The 25,848-nt window shown below is 39.7% G+C and overlaps 2 protein-coding genes across 3 annotated transcripts in view; both read right to left on the minus strand.

Annotated features, from left to right (window-relative positions):
• Positions 1-1,601: 1,601 nt before the first annotated feature.
• On the minus strand, positions 1,602-15,937 carry soat2 (sterol O-acyltransferase 2). Of its 2 annotated transcripts, XM_052077273.1 has the most exons (16): positions 14,480-15,937; positions 13,078-13,198; positions 11,813-11,871; positions 11,614-11,735; positions 11,324-11,377; positions 10,982-11,089; positions 10,228-10,510; positions 9,908-9,983; positions 8,330-8,414; positions 7,081-7,126; positions 6,870-6,999; positions 6,651-6,748; positions 5,247-5,345; positions 4,134-4,269; positions 2,778-2,923; positions 1,602-1,892 (listed from the first exon to the last, which is right to left on the minus strand). In XM_052077273.1, the coding sequence occupies exons 2-16, from the start codon at positions 13,160-13,162 to the stop codon at positions 1,836-1,838; spliced, it is 1,584 nt and encodes a 527-aa protein (XP_051933233.1). In that variant the 5' UTR covers positions 13,163-13,198; positions 14,480-15,937; the 3' UTR covers positions 1,602-1,835. The 2 variants fall into 2 exon arrangements, with proteins under 2 accessions (XP_051933233.1, XP_051933234.1); XM_052077274.1 differs by lacking the exon at positions 11,813-11,871.
• Positions 15,938-16,064: 127 nt separating this feature from the next.
• Positions 16,065-25,848, minus strand: part of kif5ab (kinesin family member 5A, b) — a 113,953-nt gene continuing 104,169 nt past the window's right edge. Inside the window, exon 29 of the mRNA XM_052077271.1 lies at positions 16,065-20,725. Within this exon, the coding sequence (XP_051933231.1) occupies positions 20,706-20,725 (20 nt within the window). The 3' untranslated portion in view covers positions 16,065-20,705. The remainder of the gene's footprint in view (positions 20,726-25,848) is intronic.

A 25,848-nucleotide genomic window follows, 5' to 3' on the forward strand; every position in this document is an offset into this window, starting at 1 on the left:
CGGCCATTCATTATGGCATAGTCTGCTGGTCAGACAGCATCTCAGCCCTTGAGAGAGAGAGACTGGATCGATTGGTCAGGACGGCCAGCTGTGTCCTGGGCTGCTCCCTGGACACTCTGGAGGAGGTGGGCAACAGAAGGATGCTAACTAAGCTAAAAGCTATGATGGGAGACTGATGCACCGGCGCTGCAAGAAGGAGAGGTACCGCCGCTCGTTCCTGCCGACTGCTGTCAGGCTATTGAATAGACAGACCTGAAAAACTGAACTCACCTCAACTCACCCATTTTTAATATGCTTATTTTTATATTTATGCTTACCTACTTTATGTCTTCTACTTTCTGCTTTTCATTATTTTGCTGTTGTAAACTGGAAATGTCTCCATTGTGAGACAAAGGTTTTATCGTATGATACATCTATGATATAATTTCCTTGACTGTCCTTCGTACAACAGCAACAATTTAACTAAACTACCCTTAAATACTGCAATACCAATACAAATGTAAAAACGATTTGCGTATGCAGAATGCAATGAGAGTGGCCGTGTGTTTCAGCGCATTGGAATTAAGAACGTATCAGTGTACATAGCGTTACATCACAAAAGCAAACAGTGCACCAATGCTAATCCAACGCTTCCTGTATGATGACATCACACACACACACACACACACACACAAGCTTTGTGACAGACGATAAGAAAGCAGATAGCGCATTGTTGCTTGACCTTTACCACAGTGGGATTAAAAACACAAGTGCACACACACGCGCTCCTGTGTGTGTGTGTGAAATGGCTCACCAGATGATGTTTAACCCTTTCAGGGACAGCGGTTATAAACATACAGTGGACAGTTTATCAGATTACAGGTTATTATTGGTGCATGAAAGGGTTAATGCAAATAAAGTAGGAAGATCAATGAAAATGTTTTATTCTCACAATGAACGATGAACTTTATTTTGTACACAGTGACATGTGAGACCTTCAAGTATATGCAGTGCATTTGTCTTCAGTAAACTTGACACAAAAGTAAAGCCAGTGTTTATGCAGCACCATGAAGATAGATCAGGGTACAAGATATGTTTTTAACAATGCTAAAGATTTGCTCCATCGTTGCGTCATATTTTTTCAGAGGACTTCGGCAGGTCAAATGTTTCAATGGGAGATTTTTTCTCAAATTTCAAATTGAATCTGGCTCTTTTATTCTCCTAAAGAAAAATACTCAGAAAAAAAAATATCTGGAAAAAATATGACTGACATGAAACTAAGGCTTTGAAAAACATTTTCTTCCAGAAAAATTCCATAACACATGTCATGATGGATTGGCTTTTTTCCTGCTAAATAAAAAGACCGACAAAAAAAAAAATGGCAGCTTTTTTAAGTTTTCAAAATAATGACTCGTAAGATTCCACACTTTTTCCTGGAGAAAATATCTTTTAAATTCGTCTTGTAAAATTGTGACTTGTTACAAATTTTTTTTCAAAAATATGACATCTAACAATTTTTGTCTCATTACATTATGACTTATCTCCACTTAAAAAAATCTGAATTAACTCTCATAGAATTACACTGCATCTATTTGTTTCCCCCCCAACAAACCCAACTTCAGTCCCACAAAGTGACTTTAACCTTGCACGAGTTGAAAAATAGCACTGTATTCTCACGTCAAACATTAATGTATTGTTGTGATTATGTCTCAATTCTCCAAATTTTTTAATGACTTGAAGAAAATGGGCCCTGATGGAAAGAAGGCTCCACAGCCCTGCCTTCGAGTGACTTGAATAATTGTAAACTCCGATGTTTCAGTCCTTCTTGACCCTCATGGTTTGCTGCTTTCCACTGTTCATCCTTGGTAGCCGCAAGACCAGGAGCGAGGCGTCACCAGCTCCCAAAAGCTATTCTGTTAAAAACAACAACAACAAAAATCTTTCTAGTAACCTCATACACACATAATGCCGCTTTTCATTTTTATTAGCACGTTCTATTTTAATCTCATTTTAGGGATGGCGCACCACTGGACGCCTTAACCATGAATTGGGGGCCGGCCGTACTTAAAGGCCTTTAAGTACGCCATCTGTCCAGTAAATCCTCGACTTCATCAACCGCTGGAGGCTTTCCGAGGTTAAACGTTGAACATGTCATTGTGTTTTATAGATGCGTCATCTGCCAATCTTAAAATATGGCAGGATCGATTATTGGACTGACATTGATCAATAATGCTACACAAGCAGTGGACAGGAGTTCAGATCACTGAACAGTGGAAGGATAAAATAATACAAAAGGACAAAATAAAAATAATAATATGTAAATAAATAGATATGATGGATAAATAAATAAAGAGAAATATGCAATCCAATTTTTTAAATGCACTGTCTCTAAAAAATACAAATTTATTCTTGTAAAATTAAGAAAAGCAAACAGCAACAACAATTTCACAATTGTGATTTTTTTCCCCTCCACCCAAAAATTCAAATTTAGTCTCCACACCTTCGCACTTGTCAGGAGGACGTGCTAACCAATCATGCACCATGCCACCCAAGGTATATAACTTTTTTCTAAAAATTTCAATTCATATATGACTGCAGCTTTTTAAAACGCCGACATTTTCTCTCCCAAATCTGCTACTTAACTCTTTTGCATTTATTTTTATTTTTTTGCTCAAGCAAAATCTTGCCTTTAGTCTTCAACAGTTAAGAATATTAAAATGTTATTTTAAGGCCGACTGCGGTATTGCGCCACCCGCAGGATGTACTGTACAGTGTGTTTGTGTGTGCGTGTTCCATACCCCAGTGCGAGGACACCGTATTTGAGCGTACCACTCCTGACAGTAGAGGCACACCTGGACGCCCTGACCCAGGAAGAGACACGCCCACATGATGATGTTGAACACGGGGTTCTGACGCTTGTCATTCATGGTGAAGTTAAAGACAACTGAAAGAATGGCAGCACATGATGATCAAAACCAATTCTCGAATCAAAACAAACTTTAATGGGATAATAATCCTAATAATAACCATAATGGCTTTATTGTATGTTCTCCTTACCGTGAAACAAACATAATGATAATCTGGCAATCTAATGGATGCGGATTTTCTTCATGACCACGTTACTCACACTTTGCAGGAAAACCGTGTATTCTCGTTTTAAATAATATATTTGTACAATATGCATTTCATCTCTCACACTATTAATGGAGCTAGTGTAAATCATAAATGGGCACCCTCACTTAATTGAAAAAATATATATTTGGTGTGGGGTTGAATTATAAACATGTTTCTTCTACAAAAGTGGACCCGTAACGCATTCACGGATTGCCTGCTGTGGATTCCCCCCCCCAGTATAACTGTATTCATTTATGTTTTCATTTTAGGGAGCCAAACTCTGTTTTGCATGCAAAATGCATATTGAAATATAGATCTGTGATATACATTGGTTAAAAAATTGACATGCACATATTTTTCAAATGGGGGTTTCCCATATATCTGGTTCGGAGGTTTGCGGTCTGATGTGAGCGCCCAGTCGCGCTAATGAAAAATGATAGCCCCTCCATCATTTCAGGTACCCACCCCTTGTATAAATCATGCACAATAAAATGGTTCTTTTGCATTATTATTGGCAGTGATGTTTAATATCTAATAAGAATGAAATATAAATAATTACACTACAAGTAACATAACAATAATACATATTTTTGAGTATCAAAAGTATTATTTGAAGGTTAATTTGATTATTTATATTTTCATTTATTATTACTCCCTGGTATTCTCATTATCGGTGTCGATAATATACGAGAATAAAGCTTAATAGTGACAAAATTAACTCTTCTAATAAATTAAAAAAAAACAAATATTTGCATTTCATATATTTCCATCTTATGTCTGCATGCTCCATTTTACTATTATCATTCCTGTATGTCATAATAATGCGTTTTTTCTCTCTTTTTTCTCAATTATTGTAAATGAGTGAGATTAATTAAAGTATCTAGAATGAATTAAAATTAATTATCTTCTGTAAGGTGATCTTGAAAGACGCCGATTATTATTATTTGCTCAAATTTCGGAGCCTTCCAATCGATGGCATTTAGAAAACAAAACAATGGAGGACTCAGTCCGACTTTCCTAGAATGGAATTTGTGGGTTACCTCCGAAGATGGCGAAGAGGCAAAACATGACAGGATAGAAAAATCCAAAGCCCATGGCCAAGGCATACTCGTGCACCACGGCCGACACGATGAAGACAGACAACATGGCAGCTGTGCGGAACTTCCTTTTCGACAGCTGTGGAGATTGCAAATGAAAAATAAGAAACGGCAACTCACCGAGCCCTCTCGTGATGTCATTATTCATTTATTTTGGTCATCGTACACAGACGGTGGAGACACAATTCCTTGTTTTTACTGTTCATCGTGGTTCATTTCATTTCACTTTGCTTGTATGGACTTGCCCACGTGACCGTCTGTGACTTGCATCTATCGCATGAATATGATAGCAGTTTTTTTATGCAACTTTAATGTTGTGACATCATCTTTATAAATACAACATGAATTTAGCTAAGTAAGGACATTGTGTCACTAAATAATTTAGTGTTTTTGAAAAATCTGACCTACATTGTGTGCAATTAGGACTCGTTTTACTCTCAGTATACAGTAAAGTTTCATTGTCATTCGGTGAGAGTTTTTGAGCTACAAAAAAAGGAGATCTATTTTGTAAAATTGTTTTATTCCAAAAATGCTACTTAATTCTTGTAATCATACTTTACCAAATGATGACTTTTCCGTCCAAAAATCTGACTCGTAAAATCGATTTGTTTTGCCCACCAAAATACTTAAATTTCATCCAATCTATTAAATAAAAATTCAATTTTGATTTTGTAACGTTATGAGTTTCTCCAAAAATACTACTTTCATCTCATCCGATAACATCGTTTCTCCAAAGTTACCACTCCCCCCAAAAAATACAATTTTATTTTTATAAAACGATTTTTTTTCTTTCAATGAAAAACCCACAACGTGAATCTCACAGAATGGAATTTTTACTTCAAAAATGTTATTTTAATCTCGTAAATCCCCCCCCCCATAAAACTTTTGTCATAATATTACAACTTTTAACAGAAAAATCCAACTTGAATTATGTAAACTTTTGTAAACTCCCCCCACCCCCTTTTCAAAGTATTATGATACAACGACATACATCTTCCCGTCTCCCGAAAATGCAACGTTTATCTCTTGAGATGATCTCGAGTAGCAGCGCCTTACTGAGAGGAAGTCCCTGTAGCCGTAGTAGTAGAGCCAGTCGTGCACCACCACGTTCCACGTGCGGTAGTAATTGGCAAAAGACGTCGAGTTCCACCAGTCCTGTGGAACAAGAAGACGATAATCAAAATCAAGTGGGGTCTTGCAGACGTGCCAACAATCACTGCAGTGACACGTCAAAATAAAAGCAGTGTAACCAATTACTTGATTGACAACAGTCAAGCGTGCAAAATCAATCCTTTTTTTTTTGACTAATAAGCAAATGACTGACACCAAGTCGCTTCCCCCCCCCCATTCTACAAAAATGCGAATCAAAACGGTTCCTGCTTTCACATGCAACCTTGCTCCTCGACAGTCAATCAAAATCAGTAGCAATCTATAGAACAACTGCCCTCCTCCCATTGTAAAAAAAAAAAACAACTTGTATTTTGGGGAGCTAAAATGGTCATTGAAGTTGTAATAACCGTAAAATATGGATCATTGACATTTATAGCAAGCATGTTAGTTAGCACAACAAAGCAAGCAAGTTAATTACTCCAAAACAATTTGCCGAGTTGTTCACAGTATATCTATATATTATACAATTACGGTAGTTCTGTCAACTCTTCTGTGTGAAAGATTCGCAAAATGTATTTTGTCCAATTGCCCAACTTTAAATTTGATAAAAGTTTGCTGAAATGGGATTTCACTTCATTTCAACTTTTTTTTTCGGCATAGCTTCCTCATTCCATGGTACAGTAATTCAAATGAAAACCAAAAGAGTTTTGCACTACCCCATGACAGGATCAAAATCAATAAAGCTCTTGAGAACAACAACAACAAAGGAAATGTTTGACAAGGAACATGTCTTTCCTTTTCCCTCACGTCACTCAACAATTGGACAGAAAATAGAATCAAGTTCTCACGCACAACCACGCTCCCTGAAAGGGTCAAAATCAATAGCAGTAGGCGGGGGACACCCTGAACTGGTTGCCAGCCAAATGCAGGCCATCCAGAGACGTACAGCCATGCGCGCTCACACTCACACCTAGGGACAATTTAGTGTGTTCAATCAGCCTGCTATGCATGTTTTTTGGAATGTGGGAGGAAACCGGAGTACCCGGAGAAAACCCATGCAATAGCGTTGTTTAGAACAAAAAGCAACGTTTGACAAGAAGATTTCTTGTACATTGTTCAACAATTAGACAGCAAAATTTGTCAATGTCTTGCTCTCCCACCCAGCAACGTTCATATTCAAGATGGTCATTTTTGATAGCTGAATAAATTGTTTATGTGGTGGCGATTTAAAATCCTATTGGTATTGATCGGGGGCACGTGTTGGACTAGTTCCTCAAAGCAGTTATTCCCGTTGGATCAATGGAATTTGATGAAAGTGTACGTCAGGTCACTGATGATGGTGTTGCTGACCTTGTAGAACATTCTGTCAGCAAAGCGGAGCAGCTCCCCGAAGAGGTTGAGCCAGCAGTGCAAGAAGGCGAAGAAGCACAGCAGCAGCAGCATGATGCCTGCGAACCGGCGAGCGACGTTTTGAAACGGCTTCAGACGAACACTAAACAGCTATGAGCTCATCGGTGCCCAGCAAACAAACGGTAGTGTTCAGAGTGCTGTTTATAAGCGGACAGAAACCTGGTAGTATGGAGTGGAACACGGCGAGGACCATGGCTCGCTTGCCAAACGGCTGTTCGCTCTCCGACGTAAAGACGGGCACGCACAGGCGCACCAGGATGAAGTAGCCATAAAAGAGGCTGCCCAGGATCTGTGAATGGCGTGCCAATCAATATCCAGTATGGCGCCAATCAGACTTCAGAGGGCATGCTGGGTAATGAACACAGCTCACCATGGTCACAGTGACAGCGACGTATTTCCATCTTATGTGTGTGTTCCTGGAAGAAAATACAAGTTGGTATTGGACACGAGAAGTGTTGATTACTCAAATAATGATTACTTAATTACTCCCTACGAATAAATGCCCCGCTATTCTCAGAGGGTGGGGATGGAGCTCTGCTGCCAAGAGCAAATATCGCCCCCGAAATCAAGAATTTTAAAGTGATATTTGTTACGTTTCGGACAAGCCGAATTAAGTTTGGACCCCCCAAAGTGTAGACGTCAATAAGGTCTCCGTTGCAAAAATATGTTTTTAATACAAAAATCGCCACGACTAAGAGATAACATAAAGCGCTGGTCAAAACAAGGACCAGAGGGCACAAAAAAACAAACAACAAAAAGCGCTTGCACAAAAGGCAAGGGAGGAAAATAAGGATCGCAAAGACAAACAAAAACAATGTATCAAAATACACGCAAGAGAAAGCCAAATCACAAAATAAAACTCAATACTTAAAAAACCATTGGTACCGAGAGTTCAAAAGCGAAACACGACGAGATCTATAGCAAGAATAGTCTATGAGCATGGAAACAGTAAGGCATAACAATACTCCGACAACCAGAAGACAGATTGCGGGTGCTTAAATACGCAGTTCCGTAATTGACAGATTGGCAGCAGGTGTGCAGCCAGCAAGTCCGCTCAGTCTGCCACCTGCTGGCCAGGCCCAGAACAGGAACATGACAATATTACAAAATGGTGGAAAAGTCCCACATTTCTATTAGTGCTTTGACCCATCTCATCTAATATAAGCTTCGCCCCTCATTTTCACATAGTTCCATTGGCACTAAGATGGCGCCAAAGCACTAGTTTTATATTAGACATGCTTTGGTGCAATTTTGGGGTGTTTCAGAAAGAGAACAAAAGTAGCAAATAGCTGCGCGCCAAATCCCGAAAACTGACATTTTTATAATCCAGGTTGCCTTGGTTAAAATGCATCACTGTCGCGAAATGTTTGTGTGAGTTTTCTCAGGCTACTCAGCCGCCCTCCCACATTCCAAAAACATGCATCTTCGGTTTATGGCAGACTTGAAACTGTCCATTGTGGCAAATGGCCAGCAACTAGTCCAAGGTGGAACCTACATACCACTCTTTACACTACGCTGCCCAAAATGATCCCTCCCTCCCCAAAAAATGCATTTTGAGGGAATAGCGCTTCAGTTTGCTAAATGTTGGAACATGTGAAAACAGACAGCAGCCATCTTACCTGGGATACGATTCCCTGTAGATAAGAGTGGGACAGAAAAGGAAGTAAAGGTAACTGGAAAATGTTGGGAAGTGGATTTTGTCCCCTGAAACGCATTAGATCAAAACCATCAAAGACCGCTATTGATGCTCTTGAAAAAAAAATTATAATTAAAAAAAAACAACATTTCCAGATGTTTGTGAATTCTTCAGCTTCAGGGTACCATAAAGGGGATTTGTAGCCCACACCCAACCTTTATTGTTGAGACGACTGTGTAGTTACCACCAAATAATCCTATGAAATTAGCCGCTGAAGGGCTTTATTGTCCTTTATGGAACATTTTGCCACGTTTCAGTCATCCTTTTATCTTCTACATCTGGGTATATTGGGCGGCCCGGTAGTCCAGTGGTTAGCACGTCGGCTTCACAGTGCAGAGGTACCGGGTTCGATTCCAGCTCCGGCCTCCCTGTGTGGAGTTTGCATGTTCTCCCCGGGCCTCCGTGGGTTTTCTCCGGGTGCTCCGGTTTCCTCCCACTTTCCAAAAATATGCATGGCAGGCTGATTGAACACTCTAAATTGTCCCTAGGTGTGAGTGTGAGCGTGGATGGTTGTTTGTCTCTGTGTGCCCTGCGATTGGCTGGCAACCGATTCAGGGTGTCCCCCGCCTACTGCCCGGAGACAGCTGGGATTGGCTCCAGCACCCCCCGCGACCCTAGTGAGGATCAAGCGGTTAGGAAGATGAATGAATGAATGAATCTGGGTATATTTACAAAACAAAAGTGTTTGTTTATGGAAAAAGCATCAAATATGAATACAGTATATGATGTGGCTTATCTTCATTCATATAAACATTTATGTATGATATGCAAACTCCACACAGGGAGGCTGGAGCTGGAATTGAACCCGGTACCTCTGCACTGTGAGGTCGACGCGCGAACCGCTGGACCACCGGGCTGCCCACACATAACATTATATTATTTTTCTTATTATTATCATTATATATAATCTCCAACGGCAGATGGTTTCGTTTCGTTTCAGACAGAATCTTCGAACCAAAATTCTGTGACATAGGCTGCAAGCTTCCAAGTTGTTGTAATTTCAAAATACCGGTAATTGTCTCCCATAAGAAATGATGGAACGTGACTTTATCCAAACCATAGCACCTTTTTTTTTTTCCAACTGCTGTTGGAAGATCAGGGGATGTTGCTTATAATTGCTTATAATTGGAAACAAAGGGGTTTCCACATAAAATGGAGTTGACTTTTAAGTTTTATTTTATTTTCTTGTCAACCCAATGTGGCCTAATAAAATTACAGTAAATTAAAACTACTCACCGGTTCGAATAAATACATTATAGTATGTGAAATAGTCTGTATAAATGTTAGCATTGGTGAAATCATTTTCATGATTTGCGCATGTTGTACGCAGCAAGTTCTAAGTTGAAACAGAAAAAGCAACACATGATGATGGTTTGGATTCTTAAGTTTGGTTTAGCTTTTGAATTGGACCACTTTTGGGGACGATCCTATTTTGGGGCTTCCGCTGGATTATTAACAACGGCTGTGGGTCATTGTCATGTGCTGTTGTTTCCAACACTACCTGGTTTTAGCGCCTTCTTCATTATGACGGGTGCCGTTTCCCTCATGAACGAGTAGCTTTTCATCAGGAATCGAATCTGGAAAAAAAAAATATTTTCATACTGTATATGAGCGTAAGGGAAGCGTGGGTAAAATGTCCCAATTCACCATCACAAGTGCAGATATGAATTATATTGCCAACATTATCTGACCACTTTGAATTATCTCTTGTGTCACGCTGACTTGCCAACAATGTCGTTTGGTTATAAAACAAGTGTGATAAAAATGACCTCTCCAACATTCATCTAATCACTGTGAGTCAAACAATATTTGCACACTGACCTGCTCGAGCACAACGATAAAACGGGAAGCCGGCGGCAGCTGGTTCCGCACGACCGTGTGGATGGGAAACAGTCCCAGAACAGAAATCTGGAGGGCAGCCAGGACCAGAGCCGTGCCCAGAGACAGCCCCAACTTGGAGCCGCGGCGGTGGTACAAAGCAGCCCAAAAGAGCAACACGTAGTAGGGAACAAGCAGGGAGTAGACGAACATGAGCGCCCACACCCAGGTAACCGTTCCCATCTTGCCAAAGGCATAGAAGAGCAGATCAAACTCCAGCACCAACCTGCCCGAAAGTGATCAAGAAGTCACCGCTATCGCAGGCACAGCTTGAAAGTCTTTGAGGAGCAACATTTGCTCCACATTTTGCAATTTTGCCGAGCACTTTTTTTGCAACTTAATCCCCATGGACCTGAAGGCATGATAAATATGACAATATAAACAATGAACAATTGTTTTTTCCCTAGTTTATCACCGGGTTTACATTCCAAAAAGAAGCGAAATCCGTGAAGTAGTTATCTTCATTTTTTTTACCAGTACTGTACTATTCACCAAGGTCATCTCCCATCTTTTTTTTTCCCCAGCAATTTTCCCACATCACAATCAATCATATATCAGCGGGTGTATCGAACAAACCCGCAGGTGAGCAAAACCTATAATCCGCAAACAGAATCCAAATTGCGGACTGTACTCAGATAGATATGGCCCTAAAAAAATAAAGAATCTTGGGCGGGCCATGTTTGTTCTTCACACTGACCTGCCCTGGTCGATGTAGTCCACGGCCAACGTGCTCACACAGAAGATGAGCAGCACAGCTACAAACATGTGGTAGATGGTCCTGATGTGGCTGATCATAAACAACTCACTGGCAAAGAGGGGGGGGGGGGGGGTGGATACAGTACTTTTATTGATTTCCACATCCAAATATGTCTGTCAGAATACTCCTTTTTTTATACTTTGTCAGTTCAGAAGCACTACCGACTGTAAATACTGCTCATTTGTTGCTCATGTCAAGTTGTGCATGTGTGGGAATGTCTTAAATTCACCTACACAGTCAAATTAGAAACGTGCATCAATAATTCGGCAAAATCGTGCTTACTCTAGCAACGACGCTCGATCCATGAACACTTTGCCATCGTCCATCTTGTGAGATCTAAAATTAAAAACACACTCACATGTTTCACATATGGAAGAGAGATCTCATTTTAGCTAGCTCAGTGTTTCCTAATCTTTAGTGAACCTAGGCCTGGATTTGAGATTTTTTGTTAATAACACTACACCAAACAAAAAATGTCACAAAAAGTTCATTTGTGTATTTGCAATTTCTTTTTTTTTTTTGGGTGGTGAAAGCAAGCTATCCTCCGTCACTCACGTTTTTACAATTATTACCTGGATGCACCAACTTTAGCCGTCTTTCTATTGACTGACGCATGGACAGGCTCTGTCAGCTCCTTGTCGAGAATGTCACTCAGCTGATCCTGGACCTGCTGCAGGATCTTCACCTTCACCCTCTGCAAGGGTTACACATTCATATTTTAAAATACAAGGCGTGTGTCATATTCCATGTTGACTGATGGTTTGAGTTGACCTGCGCATGTTCGCGCCAATGTTCCACATCCTCCAACTTTGCGCCGTCACCGCTTCCAGCTGTACGAGAAGAGCGTGTTTGCTTATGATCAGCCAGAAAAAAAGTAAAGAATTTAAAAAGTGATATCATTTAGATTATTTGATAGGTTTCTATATATTCCCACCTCAACCCAACTCAACCCTCAACCCAACTCAACTCAACTGTATTTAAAGAGCACTTTAAAACACAGGTGTCAAAGTCAAGGCCCGGGGGCCAGATTTAGCCCGCCATATCATTTTATGTGGCCCGCGAAAGCATGCCAAGTTCCATGATCCACAATAACAGGCCATATTCTTGACTTGTGATTCCAAACAAGTTATCCATCAATTTGTTGTGCGGCATGCATGTAATATGTGGAAGTGATTAAACATGGATATGGTTTCCCAAAATTATGGCCCACCAAGGGAAACCGGAACTACAATGTGGCCCCCGACAAAAATGAGTTTGACACCCCTGCTTTAAAACAACCATCGTTGTATTCAAAGTGCAGTACAACAATAAAACAACAAGTTAATAACAAAGACAGTAGAACGCACCAAACAGTAGGACTAAGATCAAGTCTGAGTCATGCCGTGTCAAATGCCATAGAATACAAATGAGTTTTAAAGATGGGCAGCGAGGGGGCTTGCCGAATGTTCAGTGAGAAGTCATTCCAGAGACAGGGACCAGCAACGGAAAAGGCTCGATCACCTCTGAGCCTCCGCTTTGTTCTTGGTACTTCGAATAATGTCTAGTCAGCAGACCTGAGACGCCGGGCAGGTGTGTAGCGGCGGATGAGGTCCGAGAGGTAAGGTGGCGCGAGATCATTTAAAGATTTGAAAACAAATAATAAACTAATAACATTTTTTTAATTCCTATTAAATACATAAGGACATGACGGTGTTTATTGTTAGAAACAAAACTATTTAAAACGGACTTGATCAAAAGGCTAAAACAATAGCCATGCCAATGAGCCGATGTGCTAAATGCTACCAAAACTCCATCCATCCATCCATTCGACAAATGTTTACAATAATAATAATAATACATTTGATTTATAAGCGCCTTTCAAGGCACCCAAGGACACTGCATCAATTGTCTTGTTTACCAGTTACTACAGCGTCTCATGTTATCAGCTTCCAGGGTGCACGAAAGGGTTAATACCTCTTTAACCGTGTCAATCAGGTGAGCACGATTACCTGATTTCTCTTCTCATATCTTATTTATCATGTGCTGTGCTATCATACCAGGATTGGACATCTCATCCGGCGTCTGGGCTAAGATTCTCCTGTGCCTCAAGTTGTCAGCATTGCATGGTTGTGCGTTTGCCATGACGACCAACACCGGGTGCGGTTTCGCCGGTGGATCCTATTCATATAAAAGTAGAAACAATTCAGTAATGACTGTGTATACTTACTGTCGATCACGTGCCATTGTCGCGACGGTGACTCAACAAGAGAGCAATCAGTGTCCTAACATGGAAAGGTCGAGGGTTGTTGAACTGAGGTAACTTATAGATAAAGGCTGTTATCAGTAGTTACTCAGGTAAATAATAGTGCGCGCACACTAAAGCGGATGTGTCCAAACCCAGCAGCAGATTGTAGATCACATTGCAATGGCAACAGAATTTTGCTGCTGGAATATTTCTTTTTGTGCATTGAAAAAGGGGCATAATATGGTCAAGTAATCCGAAATAAACTGAACAATTGGTTAATTTAAATTCATTTATTGGCCACTGCATATTTATTAATTTCCCTCATAAAATAGTTTTGCTAATTCATTCATTTTAAATTGCAGAACATTTGTTAAACGTCGCTGAAAAAGAGCCGTTCGCGTTGTCACGTCGGCTCTGCCCTGTTCGTCGGGGCAACAAATTTTATGCAAATACATGAAAAGCCCTGCCAATTTGATTTTTTTTAAATTTGACACTCTCCATGGTATTGATTGAACATAATTCATTCGTATGTTTTAAACTGCCTCAAACGACCCTCAATAGGATGCAGTGCAAACTAGAGGCACAGTAATAGCATTGCATTACTTCTATAGTTTCACTTTACTTTATAGCTGTTCCCATTCAACTCGTGGCTTTTGGATGATGCATTGCACTTGATTGGATCAAGTCTGCACAAGTACAAACTGGAGCACGACATGCTAAAGCTAACAGTCATCATAAGAATATCCCAACAAAACGTAATCATTAATTCACATACATGCACCGGGAGTGTATTTGGACAAGGCAGTTTTTTTGTGGTTGTTGTTGTTTTCATTTTGGACACAGCTCTAAAAGTTCACATTTGGGGCAGCCAAGATTCTGTGCATGCAAGCAATTTCGTGTGCAGTCAAAGGAAGATTAAATCATGCGGCACAAACATCAGATTACAATTGAATAGATGTCAGAATACGAAATCAGCTGTCCTCAGCCAAACCAAACCTTTCATATTCAGTGGAAATAGTCCCCCCCGAAAATCATCAAAAGGTGGCTTGTGACATTTCAATGTGCTATCCACAAAATTGATGACAATTTCCTGTTTCAAAAAATGCTTTTAAAGTGATGACAGCAGCAACGCACTCATCTTTTATTACATTACTGATGCCGGATGTATTATCTACATCAATATATCATCATTTTGATACAACGAATATACTTACAGTGCTCTCACTCTGGGAGGTCCTCAGGATGGGGACACGTTTTCACCCGGCGCCTCCTGCAGAGAGCTTTGCTGGAGAGTGTCACGCCGCAGTGTATTAAGTGAGGATTTCTCAGCGAGTTTGCACTTTGCCCTTTTGGCTTCTGGTCTGGGTTCCGCATCCACACACGCACACACACACACACACACCCCTCTCTCCCCCTGTTCTTCCCTCATAGGTATTGGTAGCATGAGGATATTAAGGGCTCTGAGTCACAGTTTGGGCCAACTTCAACCATGTATGGAAAAACTGACTTGTTCTGGTATCCTTAACTTGAAAAATCCACCAACATCGTGTTTAATGGAGAACAAATGTCAAATGCATCGTTTATTTGGGAACATTTCAGATATTGTCAACAGATTTTTGAAATAGAATCTTGTGTTTGCATTTTTTAAATGAGGAAAAAAAAATGTGTTGTGTATGTGAACATGTATCCATTCATTGATCCATTTTCTCATCCGCTTATTCTCACGGGTGCGCTGGCGCCTATTCCAGCTGTCTTTGGGCAGGAGGGTGGGGGACACCCTGAACTGGTTGGCAGCCAGTTGCAGGGCACACACATAGACGAGCAACCATCCGTGCTCACACTCACGTCGAGGGACAATTGTGAGTGTTCAGTCAGCCTGTCATGCATGTTTTTGGAATGTGAGAGGAAACCCGGAGAAAACCCACGCAGGCTTGGGGACAACAGGCAAATTCTACATAGGAAGGCGGAAGCCGGAATCAAACCCTGCACCTCTGCACTGTGAGGCCGACGCACTAACCAGTCGACCACCGGGCTCGTGTATATTTATATCTTTTTTTTAATTTGAAAACTTATCTTTGAAAAAGTATCTTAATGAGTGCCCTAGAATATAAGTGTTGCTTTATTTATTTATTTGTACCTTAATCTAATTAACACTACTGACTGATGGATGCAAGTAGATCAGCAGCTAATTACAGCCACCAGCTAATTACAACCAGAATTTATTAGCTTGTCCTACTTATTGATTTGTTTTGTTGTATCAGTGTGGCTCGTGGCTGGCAAACAAAACACAATCACGATGCATAAGGTTGCGGTCCCTTTTTTTTTTTTTTAATTGAAGGGAGACTGAGGACACGTGTGTTTGTCAGCTTCTGCTACAAAGGGAAAGCACCGCATGCACAACATCACGCGGCAGAAAGAAATGCAACAATACACCATGATACAAACATACAATTTGTCACCATTTTTTTTCTTTTTTTGTACTTCCCCAACATTCATTTCACTCTTCTAATTCTGCATATTTAGCGCTACATCTGACGCGGTATTTTCATAGAGATAAACAGAGCAAGAAGACTCAAAACAAATCAATGTCGTTTTGCACACCTCATGCTTTACAATCACAGTGCATGTCAGGACACAGCTGTTTAGCTATTTTTTTCTAATTTTTGGGAGCGATTGAGAGGATGTTCCCATTCGACTCATGGGTTTCAATCGGTTTTGTCAACATATTGCCATTGATTATGCAAAGTTTGCTGAAGGTCACACAGGGTCACTAAAAACTATAAACCAAACTAAAAATAAAAAAAACTGAAATATAGGGCCAAAGTAGTTGAATCCCAGCTGACAGGCAGAGTACACCTTGGAACCTGTCACCAGCAAATCTCAGGGCACACCTACTGTAGACGAGCAATTCACACTCACATTTCCAATTTAGGACAATTAGAATATTCCCTGAACCAAACAAGCATGTTTTGGGGATGTGGGAGAAAACTGCAGGGCAGTAGGCGGGTTACACCCTGAACTGGTTGCCAGCCAATCACAGGACACACCTAGACAAACAACCATTCAAGCTCACAATCACACCGAGGGACAATCTGCAGTGCCCAATCAGCCTGTCATGCATTTTTTTTTGGGGGGGGGGGCATGGGTAGAAACAAGAGTACTCAGAGAAAACCTCTGGGGAGAGCATGCAAAATCCACCCAGCAAGGATCTGGAATTGAACCATGCACCTCTGCACTGTGAGGCCAATGTGCTCACCAGTAGCCCACCGCGCCGCCCACTGAGGACTAGTTAAAACTAATATTAAGAAACATCAGTACAATAAATTAAAAAACTAAAGAAAAGTGAAGCGAGTCAAATAAATAACATAATTTAAAAATATTTACAATAAAGATAAGATTAATGGAAATGAAATAAATGGAATAAATAAAATGTAATAAATTGAACTATATGGTAGAGTACATACATTAAGACACAAACTAAATTGTTGCAAACAAATAAAAAAATATACAACTGGAATGAATAAAAAAGGAAATCAAGAAAATAGGCAAAATGATCATAAATTCAAACAGAATTAAAATTTAATAAAATGAAAATAAATAGCTAAATTGCCAAAACAAATAAAGAAATAAAAAAGATCAAATTGATGTGCACCAACAAAACAAGTACAATAAAAACTAAACTAGACTATGGATATTAAAAAAAAAAAAAACTGAAAAAGAAACATCAAATAAAAGTGAGTACCGGTACATATTTGGTACTTTCAACATAACCAATTTAAAAATGCATTTTGAAAAAAAAAGATGTGACATTAGGGACACAGTGTAATGGCTCACAGTGAGTGAACAAGAGTCACATAATAATAACAATAATTATATTCATTCATTCATTCATTCATTCATTCATTGCTTCACGGTCTCCTTCACTCACCTTGATGAAAGAGTCAAAAGCTAAAGACAGCTTTGCTTAGCATTCAGGGGTGAGCTCCTGAAGGTTTTTATAATTGGCACACACCTTCCTTCCTAACTTATTCATCACTAATGCAAACGAGAGCGTGTCACGGGTGGCTGTCATCAATCAATGAATCAATCACACGTAATGTGACTCATCCAAAGGGTACTAAACTTGCATTTGAGGTCCAAAGTCAACAGATTGTTGGTTGAGATCATACAGCGCATATGAGTCAGTGTGTCTAACCTCAGTGACATTGTTAGCTTCATTAACCAATGCTATCAGTGATGAGCATAATAAGAAATTAATAACAAATATTTTGTCAGAATATCTTTGAGCATTCTGCCAGACAGTGCGGCGAAGCCAATACAAACAAATGTCACACATTCAGCAGCGGCGTACCTAGTTCTCCAAATTGGAACTCAACTTTGATTTAGACAAGCATTCATTTAAAACACAAACATTTTTTTCCCTTTTCTGCACTTAGAAATGACAAAATTCGAGTTAGGCCGTAGAAATGACAAAATTCGAGTTAGGCCACGGCACGCGAGTACTGTCTTCAATTGATAATAATCTGCACAATTGAAGTCTCTTTACTGAGGAAATTAAAGCTACTGAAAGTTGTTTACTGATTTAATTTTCGGAAATGGTGATTTTGCATTCATAATAAAATAAGTAGCACTACACCACCCCGTCCAGCAGGTGGAGCTGTGGTGAAAAAAGTGCCATATCCATTGTGATGTAATGTGATTTTTTTTTTTAAGTGCCTTTTTTTAAACTTCTTACTTTCTATTCCTGACAGGTCTTCCGGTCCTTTCGTTGTTGTTTTGTTGTCACAAATACTGGATTCTGTCTAGCAACAGGTGACATCATGGGAAATACTCATTGTATCAATCCTCGCCACCGGGCATGTATGCTCGCTTGTAAATATCGACTTATAGTATTTTTGGATTATAAATCGGACCAGTCAAAAAAACACATCATTAAGGAGAAAAAAAAGAAAAGAACACAATGTGGCGGAAACTATTTTGACAAGACCAAGAACAATAGAGCGCACACTCAGAGACCCACCCTTATCGCACACCCTTATCCCAGGTGCGTTAGTTAAGAACACTCTGCTTCACTCCGATCATTCGGAAACTCAGAGCATTATTCCAATGTGCCGTTTGGTTATTCAGAGTGCCACAATGAAGAAGTGCCGGAACGCAGCGGGTCAGGCTGTACCATAGCACGAGCTGCTGCTTGATTTATCATTATCACGCTGCCTCTCTGAACACACATATTCTCATCGTGGTGTTAAGAGTGAATTCCTGAATGCCCCCTGGGTCGACAGGGGAAAACGAGCTCCGCTTTGATGAAATTTTCTTTTTCTTCTTCTACTTTCTTTTGATGGGTTGCTGCATTACCAGCATCTCTTTCATAGGCTATAAGGAGGGTGGCCACAAACAGTGATGCATGCCTACTTTTTCTTTTCTACTTATTCATTTTCTTCTTTGACTCTTTTGGCGGATGACAAATACTTGACGTGCATTACCGCCCATTGAAAGAAGGTATTGATAATGCACAGAAAGTAAACATGATTAGGGAACAGGGAATTTGGGTCCCAGCTCTAATTTTCGCACATACAAGTCGCAACTGAGTATAAAATCGCAGAACCAGCAACAATGTGAAAAAGGTGTGTCCCAAACCCCCCCAACACACACACACACATATATATATATATATATATATATATTATATATATATATAAAAAAAGAGAGAGAGATCTATATCTATCTATATATATATATATAAAGAGAGAGTGAGAGAGACAACTTAAAAATGGTAAGCAAAGCATCAAGATTTAAAGTGCTTTTTTTTAAGAAAAGGAATGATCTCAAATGCTAGTATAAAGATAATGGGTTTGTTTCAATATTCTTCATAAGGTTACCGTATAAAGTCATGATCTATTGGAAAAATAGAGAACATTGAGAACATTGAGATTGAAACCTATTGAGTGAGTGTTGTGAACCGAGCAGCATTACAAAATCCACATTTGGGAATAAGACTGATCCTATTTGATACATTATATATGTATATATTCTTTGAGCCTCCTGACAAGTCACGGATAAACACAAATGCACACACACAGGCAATCACATATGCACACTGCTAGGATTACACTCTAAAACATGCATTCATCTGAGGCTAAAAATAGACTTAACATATGCATAATTCACTCCTGATAAGGTCCAGCAGTGCAAAGGAAACCATAATATTTTCATATATTTGTATCATTTTATATACTGTACATTTAAAAATATGTTGTTTTTTTTACTCTGTATTTTTATATTTCAGCATAAATTTAGCTTTTGGATGGGAGCTGGGGGGGTGGGGGGCATATTACATCACACACCAGGTGATGTTTTTGTAGAAAACTAGTGTGTATAGTCAGAAAAAATATATCAAGACAGCAGTACCACATTTCCTCATTTAGTGGCTGATTGTGTGAGGCCTCCTTTGTCAAGTGAAATTAGGAGCGCAAATCCAAATAAGAATGACTATGATGGAAACATAACAAACGAGGAAGATTGGCCCAAAGTATGTTGCGGAGCTCCCCGGAACACAACAATGCGGAACAACCACAAGTCAGTGTGTTCTGCATTGCTAAATGCGCTTACGGCACGTTCTCCATCCAACAAAACAGCAATTAGACTGAGCAGCGCTATCAGGATGTGTAAACATTAATGCATGGAGTGGTTGTCGTTATAACGTCATTGTTCGGAAAGCGCAAGGAATTTACAACACCCGGTAGAACTTCACACCTCAAATCAACTGTGAGACTGACTGGTTGTACAATTGCTGATGTTTTGGTTATTAAAATTTAAAAAAAATTAAAAAACAGGATTGACAGTACACTTTTCAATGCGTTTGTGGGGAGCCACGTTTACATGAGGCTGTGAATTCCGATTGGAATTATTCATTATTCCAAATGCCCAAATGGAATGAGAATGCTCACACACCGCAATTGAAAAACAAAACAACAAATTAACTCCATCTAGATAAATCACGTGATGTTGACGTCGATCTCCGTTTGTCACACGGTGCAACACAGCACCTAATTAACATAGCAAACTATGTAATCGTCATAAGAATAGATCAAATAAAATGTTAAGAGGCACAGAAATCTTCGTTCGCAATGAATCAATTAAAATGACGATAAAGTCGGCACATAAAGACTGCTTATTTGAGGGAGGCGCTTACTGCAACTGTTTGGGGCATGACTTGTTATAGTAGGGGGTCACTATTTGAGGAAATATGGTAATGATGAAAAATAGGAAAGAAAGAAAGAATAATAATAATCGGCAATTATGATACAGCGCCAGCTGGTGGTCACCTCCAGCACTGCATATTTCCATCGATTTTTGAGTCTTGTATTTGACACGCAGTCCTTTGACATGACAAAATGGGAAGAGGAAGATGAAGGCTTGTTCCAGTAGGTGAGGACGAAGCTACAAAGGCGGCTGATCAGCTGCATACAGATTCAGAGAGAGAGCGAGAGAGAGAGAGAGAGAGAGAGAGAGAGAGAGAGAGAGAGAGAAACAAAAGAGCATCAGTGAGTGACATCAGAGTGAAGCTAAACACATACGGCAGAGAAGAAGAGACGCGACTCTTGCCAGAGGGAACGTGTCAACTGTCGTGCATTTGCCAGGAAAATGGCAAGGTATGCTTGGGATGAGTACAGAGTGCACCAGGGGGTGGCAGGGGGGCGGTGGGGGGGGGGGGGGGGATTGGGGGCATGCAGCCTCCACAGTGTCAAATGCAGCAGAAAAAGAATTTGACTAACTCAATTGAAGTTCGACCCCAAATTCAGGAAATGTCGCGATTCTATGTCAAGTATTTAATTGGTGCATGCACCTTCAAAACATTTATACAGTCAAAGTCAATCACTGAAAAGAATTTCAAGGTTTTCTAATAAATCTGTTGGGAGTGTTGTTGAAATTCATATTCAGGTTTCAAGTGATAAATAAATAAAGGTGGGATCACACCATGAATTTGTTCAAAGTCAAATTCTGATCCAGTCCTGGATATGAAGCAAAAATCGATCATTTTGTCCTTGACTTTTAATGGAGTAATGAAGTCAATACTGTAGCATGCCAGTTAAAAAGTGAATGAGGCTCTGGACAGGTTTAAAAAAAGGCTTAAATGGTTGGCCAAATTCTTGATCTGAATCTGTATGATAAAAGACATTTGTAATGTTTGCTTTGGTTATGCAGAAACTAAACACTTGTATATCTGTTCACAAGTCATGTAAAGAAAAACATGGTTCTGATTTGGATATAGATGAATTTTAAAATGTAGATCTTTAACTATATGATCACAAAATGTATACATTTGCATTTGGATTGTAAAGATCAACAGCAATAAAATCCATCTCTTTTGATTATACCAAAATTGCACACCACATTTAATGACAAACAGGCTTGATTTTATTTATTTATTTATTTATTTATTTTATGTCAACATATTGAAGCCAACATAGAATTTAGATACCGATTAGGATGTGTGTGTGTGTGTGTGTGTGTGTGTGTGTGTGTGTGTGTGCGCGAGTGCGTGAGAGCGAGCATGTATGCATGTGTTAGCGAGAGAGAGCGGAGACTCTGTTCTCTTTGAACTGCTTCCCAGTCTGAACGGTTTGACACAATAAAGCCCTTTCAAAACAGGGAACATTGAAGGCCATACATCTGGCATCGATGGTAAGACCTTTTTCATTTGTGTTTTGCAGGAACTCTTAAATGGGTGGGTACAAAATGGTAGAAGAGTAGTAAGCAAGTTGCAGTTTTTATTATATTGTAGCTTTGTATTTTGTGGTGCAGTATGTCAATACTTGATTGAGGATTCTCATCATAAAAATAGGAGCGACATCAGACTGAGGGGGCTCTCCAATTATGTTGCTCACTGAGAGGTTTGGTGCCTTCTTTTTGGGTACCTCAACGTTTGCCCAAGTTTTAAAAACTATGACGGGCTTCAAGAAGTGTCCATCAAACAACATGCCACCATTATAGATCACACAACTGCTGTTAACATTTCTTAGGAATAATACAAAATAAATAAATAAATGTAAAAAAAAAACCCTCAAGATGAAACAATATTTTTTTTTTTCCCCCAAGTCTCAGCACCTCTGTTTGGGGTTTTCAAGTTCTCCTTTTGCTTGTATGGGTCTCTCTCACATTTTTTTAAACGTGCATGCTCATCTGAAGACTGATTTATAAGGCCAGATTTTTTTTTTTTTTGGGCAGACTTCCATAACTTTAGAGACCCCAAACATTAAGATAATTTTTTTTAAAAAATCACAGTTACAACAGTTTTGAACATGCGGTGTGTGATGTGCAGCCACATGGCAAAATGAACACATCATGGACGAACCAATTTCACTCATGAATATTCAAAGTCAGACGTCAAAACCTCTCAAGACTAAACGTGACTTCAGAGTAAACGAACATGTGTATTTTCTTCGGGGGTTTTTTTTCTCCACAGGGAGAAAAAAAATGTGACATAAAAATAAAAGGTGTTGGTGAAAGCAGTGGAGACAGCATGAGCACAGACTTTCTGTTGTTTTGATTTTGGATTCCCCACCGTGCTTCCTCGCTGTCTTGTCACCTCACTTTCTGACTGGCTGCACGTCATTGTCAACAGGCTGTGTGCTCCTTTGTCCCCCAGGCACACCATGCATGGGGAGAAGTGGGGCCAAAAGAATCCAACATGTTGAATATCCCCGATATGCGTTTTGAACCGCCCCAAAACATCCCTCTGAGTGATCGAGATCAGCCTGAACACACCACACGTTACAGGGATATGTGATATTATCTTTGGAGCCATTGCAAGAATTAGAGGATCTTTACGATTGTCAGGAGAGAACAATCAGGACTAAAGTCAGCCGAAGTATTCTGCCATTTAAACCAGGCTTTAATGAAAAACTCAAATTTGCCCAGGTTGTGAAAGTGCCTGCATGATTGTTGTTGTTGTCGTTTTAGGCCTGTGACTGACTGGGAACCAATCTCGAATGTAACCTGCCTCTTCTCTCTTGATCCTGATCAGGATAAGCAGTAGAAAATGGATGGATGGCTCGATGATCAATGTATAAATCTTCAACTCAAATTTAGTGTCAAAATTTACCTTAAGCAGAAAAAGTATTCTGATTTAAATGTGACAAAAAATGTAATCTGTCCTCGGTGAAGTCTGCCTGTTGTTCAAAAAAAATTCTGGAATAGGCTTCAACACTCCACTATGCTGAAAAAAGTGGGACAACAAAACAGTATGATGGATCTTAGTCTCATGCCTCAACACCACTAATATTCCCACCTACTTATGATAATTTTAAAATGCTAGAACCCATTTGTAATAGAATAGTAAAAAATATATACAGTATAGCATCTAACACAAATGAACCCCTCCTCATATTTTTGTAATTAATTATTCAGTTTTGTGGGACAATGTTCCACTGAAGAAATGACACCTTACTACAGCATTAAATAGTTAGTGCACACCGACAGCAGTATGACTGCATAAATTTACTGTCCTCTCAAAGTAACTCAATACATGGACTTTATTGTCTAAATTGGTGGCAACAAAAGTGAGTACACCCCGAGATGAAACTATCCAAACTGTTTTTCACACAGGGTTGGATTTTTTTCCCCCTCTTTTCAGAAAAAGCCTTAATTTAAAAATTGCATTTAATGTCCCATCTTTTCTGGAATGTGTTGCAGTCCTGAAATTCAAAGTTAATGATTATTTGCTATAACAAAGTTTATTCGTTTGAATATTAAATATATAAATATATTTGAAGTGTATTCAACTAAATTTAGGTTGAACATCATTTGCAAATGAGCAGCCTGGTGGTTGACTGGTGAGAGTGTCCGCCTGACGGTGCAGAGGTGCAGTGTTTGATTCTTATGGCAAGCCATTTGAGCATTTATTCCAAATCCCTGATATCAAACATAAGTGTGTGTCACTAGTTCGATATCTTTCAGCACTAGTTCGACACTTGGCCACACTAGTGACACACTTTGACGAACTAGTTGCATACAAACTCCAACTAGTCATTAATTTTCAGCAACATGTCAACTTGTCAATCATGGATTATTCTAACATGTGAACTTGTGACACGTGATTTCCTGCACTAGTAAACAAGTGAGAGCTAAAATACTCACTAGTTTACTAGTGGTGGATACAACAGTAGCTAGTTCACTAGTTAAAGCCCCTTGACGCCATGATATCTAACTAGTGAATGTCAAAAATGTTACTTGTTCACTGGTGATGCCCCAAATATTTACTAGTTGCACTAGTGTGACATTTAATGTCGCACTAGTTCAACTAGTGAGGTCTAAAATGTTCACTAGTAGAACTAGTGGCTGCCAACCTGCTCACTAGTAATCTAGTTGCACAAAATATAATGAGGAGGTGGGGCAGAAATGTGGCTGCAGGATTCCTATTGGATCTGGAGCTAAAATACACCAATCGGGATTCAGATTTTGTCATAATCACACCCACCTCATTTGCATGTTTTACACTAGTTTACAAGTTGTCCTGAGGATGTGCAGCTAGTTCACTAGAGGATGCCCATTATTGGTTACATGTCGACGAGTGAAGCCAGGAATCCAAACTAGTAAACTAGGTGCAATCAATTTGACCTTACATGTTAACTAGACGGTTTCAAAATGTGAACATGTTCACAAGTCAATGTAAAGATATCCACTAGTTGGGCTCATTTTCACTGTACTTGTTAACTAGTGATACACATGTTTCCTCACTAGTAAACTAGTTGGGTTCAGTGTGACACACTAGTGAGCTAGTGACACAGATTTTCGTATGTGTCCCCCGCCTACTGCCCGAAGACGGCTGGGATAGGCTCCAGCACCCCCCGCGACCCTAGTGAGGATCAAGCGGTTCGGAAAATGGATGGATGGATAGTTAACTAGTGGAACGTATTTTGTCTCACTTGTCAGGCTCAATGCTGAACATGTATAGACTTTGATTGAACATGTTTGACAAAACGGGGCACTAGGTGACACGTGCACACATCAAGTTTACTCGTGAAATAATCACATTTGGCTAGTTTACATGTTTGGCAGTTACAAAACTTTACAAGTTCACTAGTTGTGCACACATGTCAACTAGTAAGCAATTTTATTTAGCTAGTACGATGTACATGCCAGCTCGTATGTCAAAAACATGAGCTAGTGCAACAAAAATCCCTACATGTTTGATATTTGTTGCACTCGTTGTGCACAGTCGCTCACAAGTGCTCATTAACACCAACAAAAGAAGAAGAAGAAGAAGAAAAGCCCAACATGTAGGAAAAATGTCAAACATGTTCAGTCAAACCTTGCACAAGTTAATTTCTTGGTCTGACTAGTGAGACAAAATGCCTCCCACTAGTTAACTAGTTGAATAAACACGAGCGTCTCTAGTGAACTAGTGGCTCGCTCTGGACTCAACTAGTTTACTAGAAAGAAAACATGTGTTTCACTAGTTCACAAGTGAGTTCGAAAAGAGACCAACTAGTGCAACTAGTGGAAATTGTCGCATTTACAAGTTCACTAGTGAACATTTTGAACCCCACTAGTCAGCTAGTAAGGTTTAGAAGATCCAACT

The sequence above is a fragment of the Hippocampus zosterae genome, chromosome 9 (assembly GCF_025434085.1).
Source record: "Hippocampus zosterae strain Florida chromosome 9, ASM2543408v3, whole genome shotgun sequence".
Lineage (NCBI taxonomy): Eukaryota > Metazoa > Chordata > Actinopteri > Syngnathiformes > Syngnathidae > Hippocampus > Hippocampus zosterae.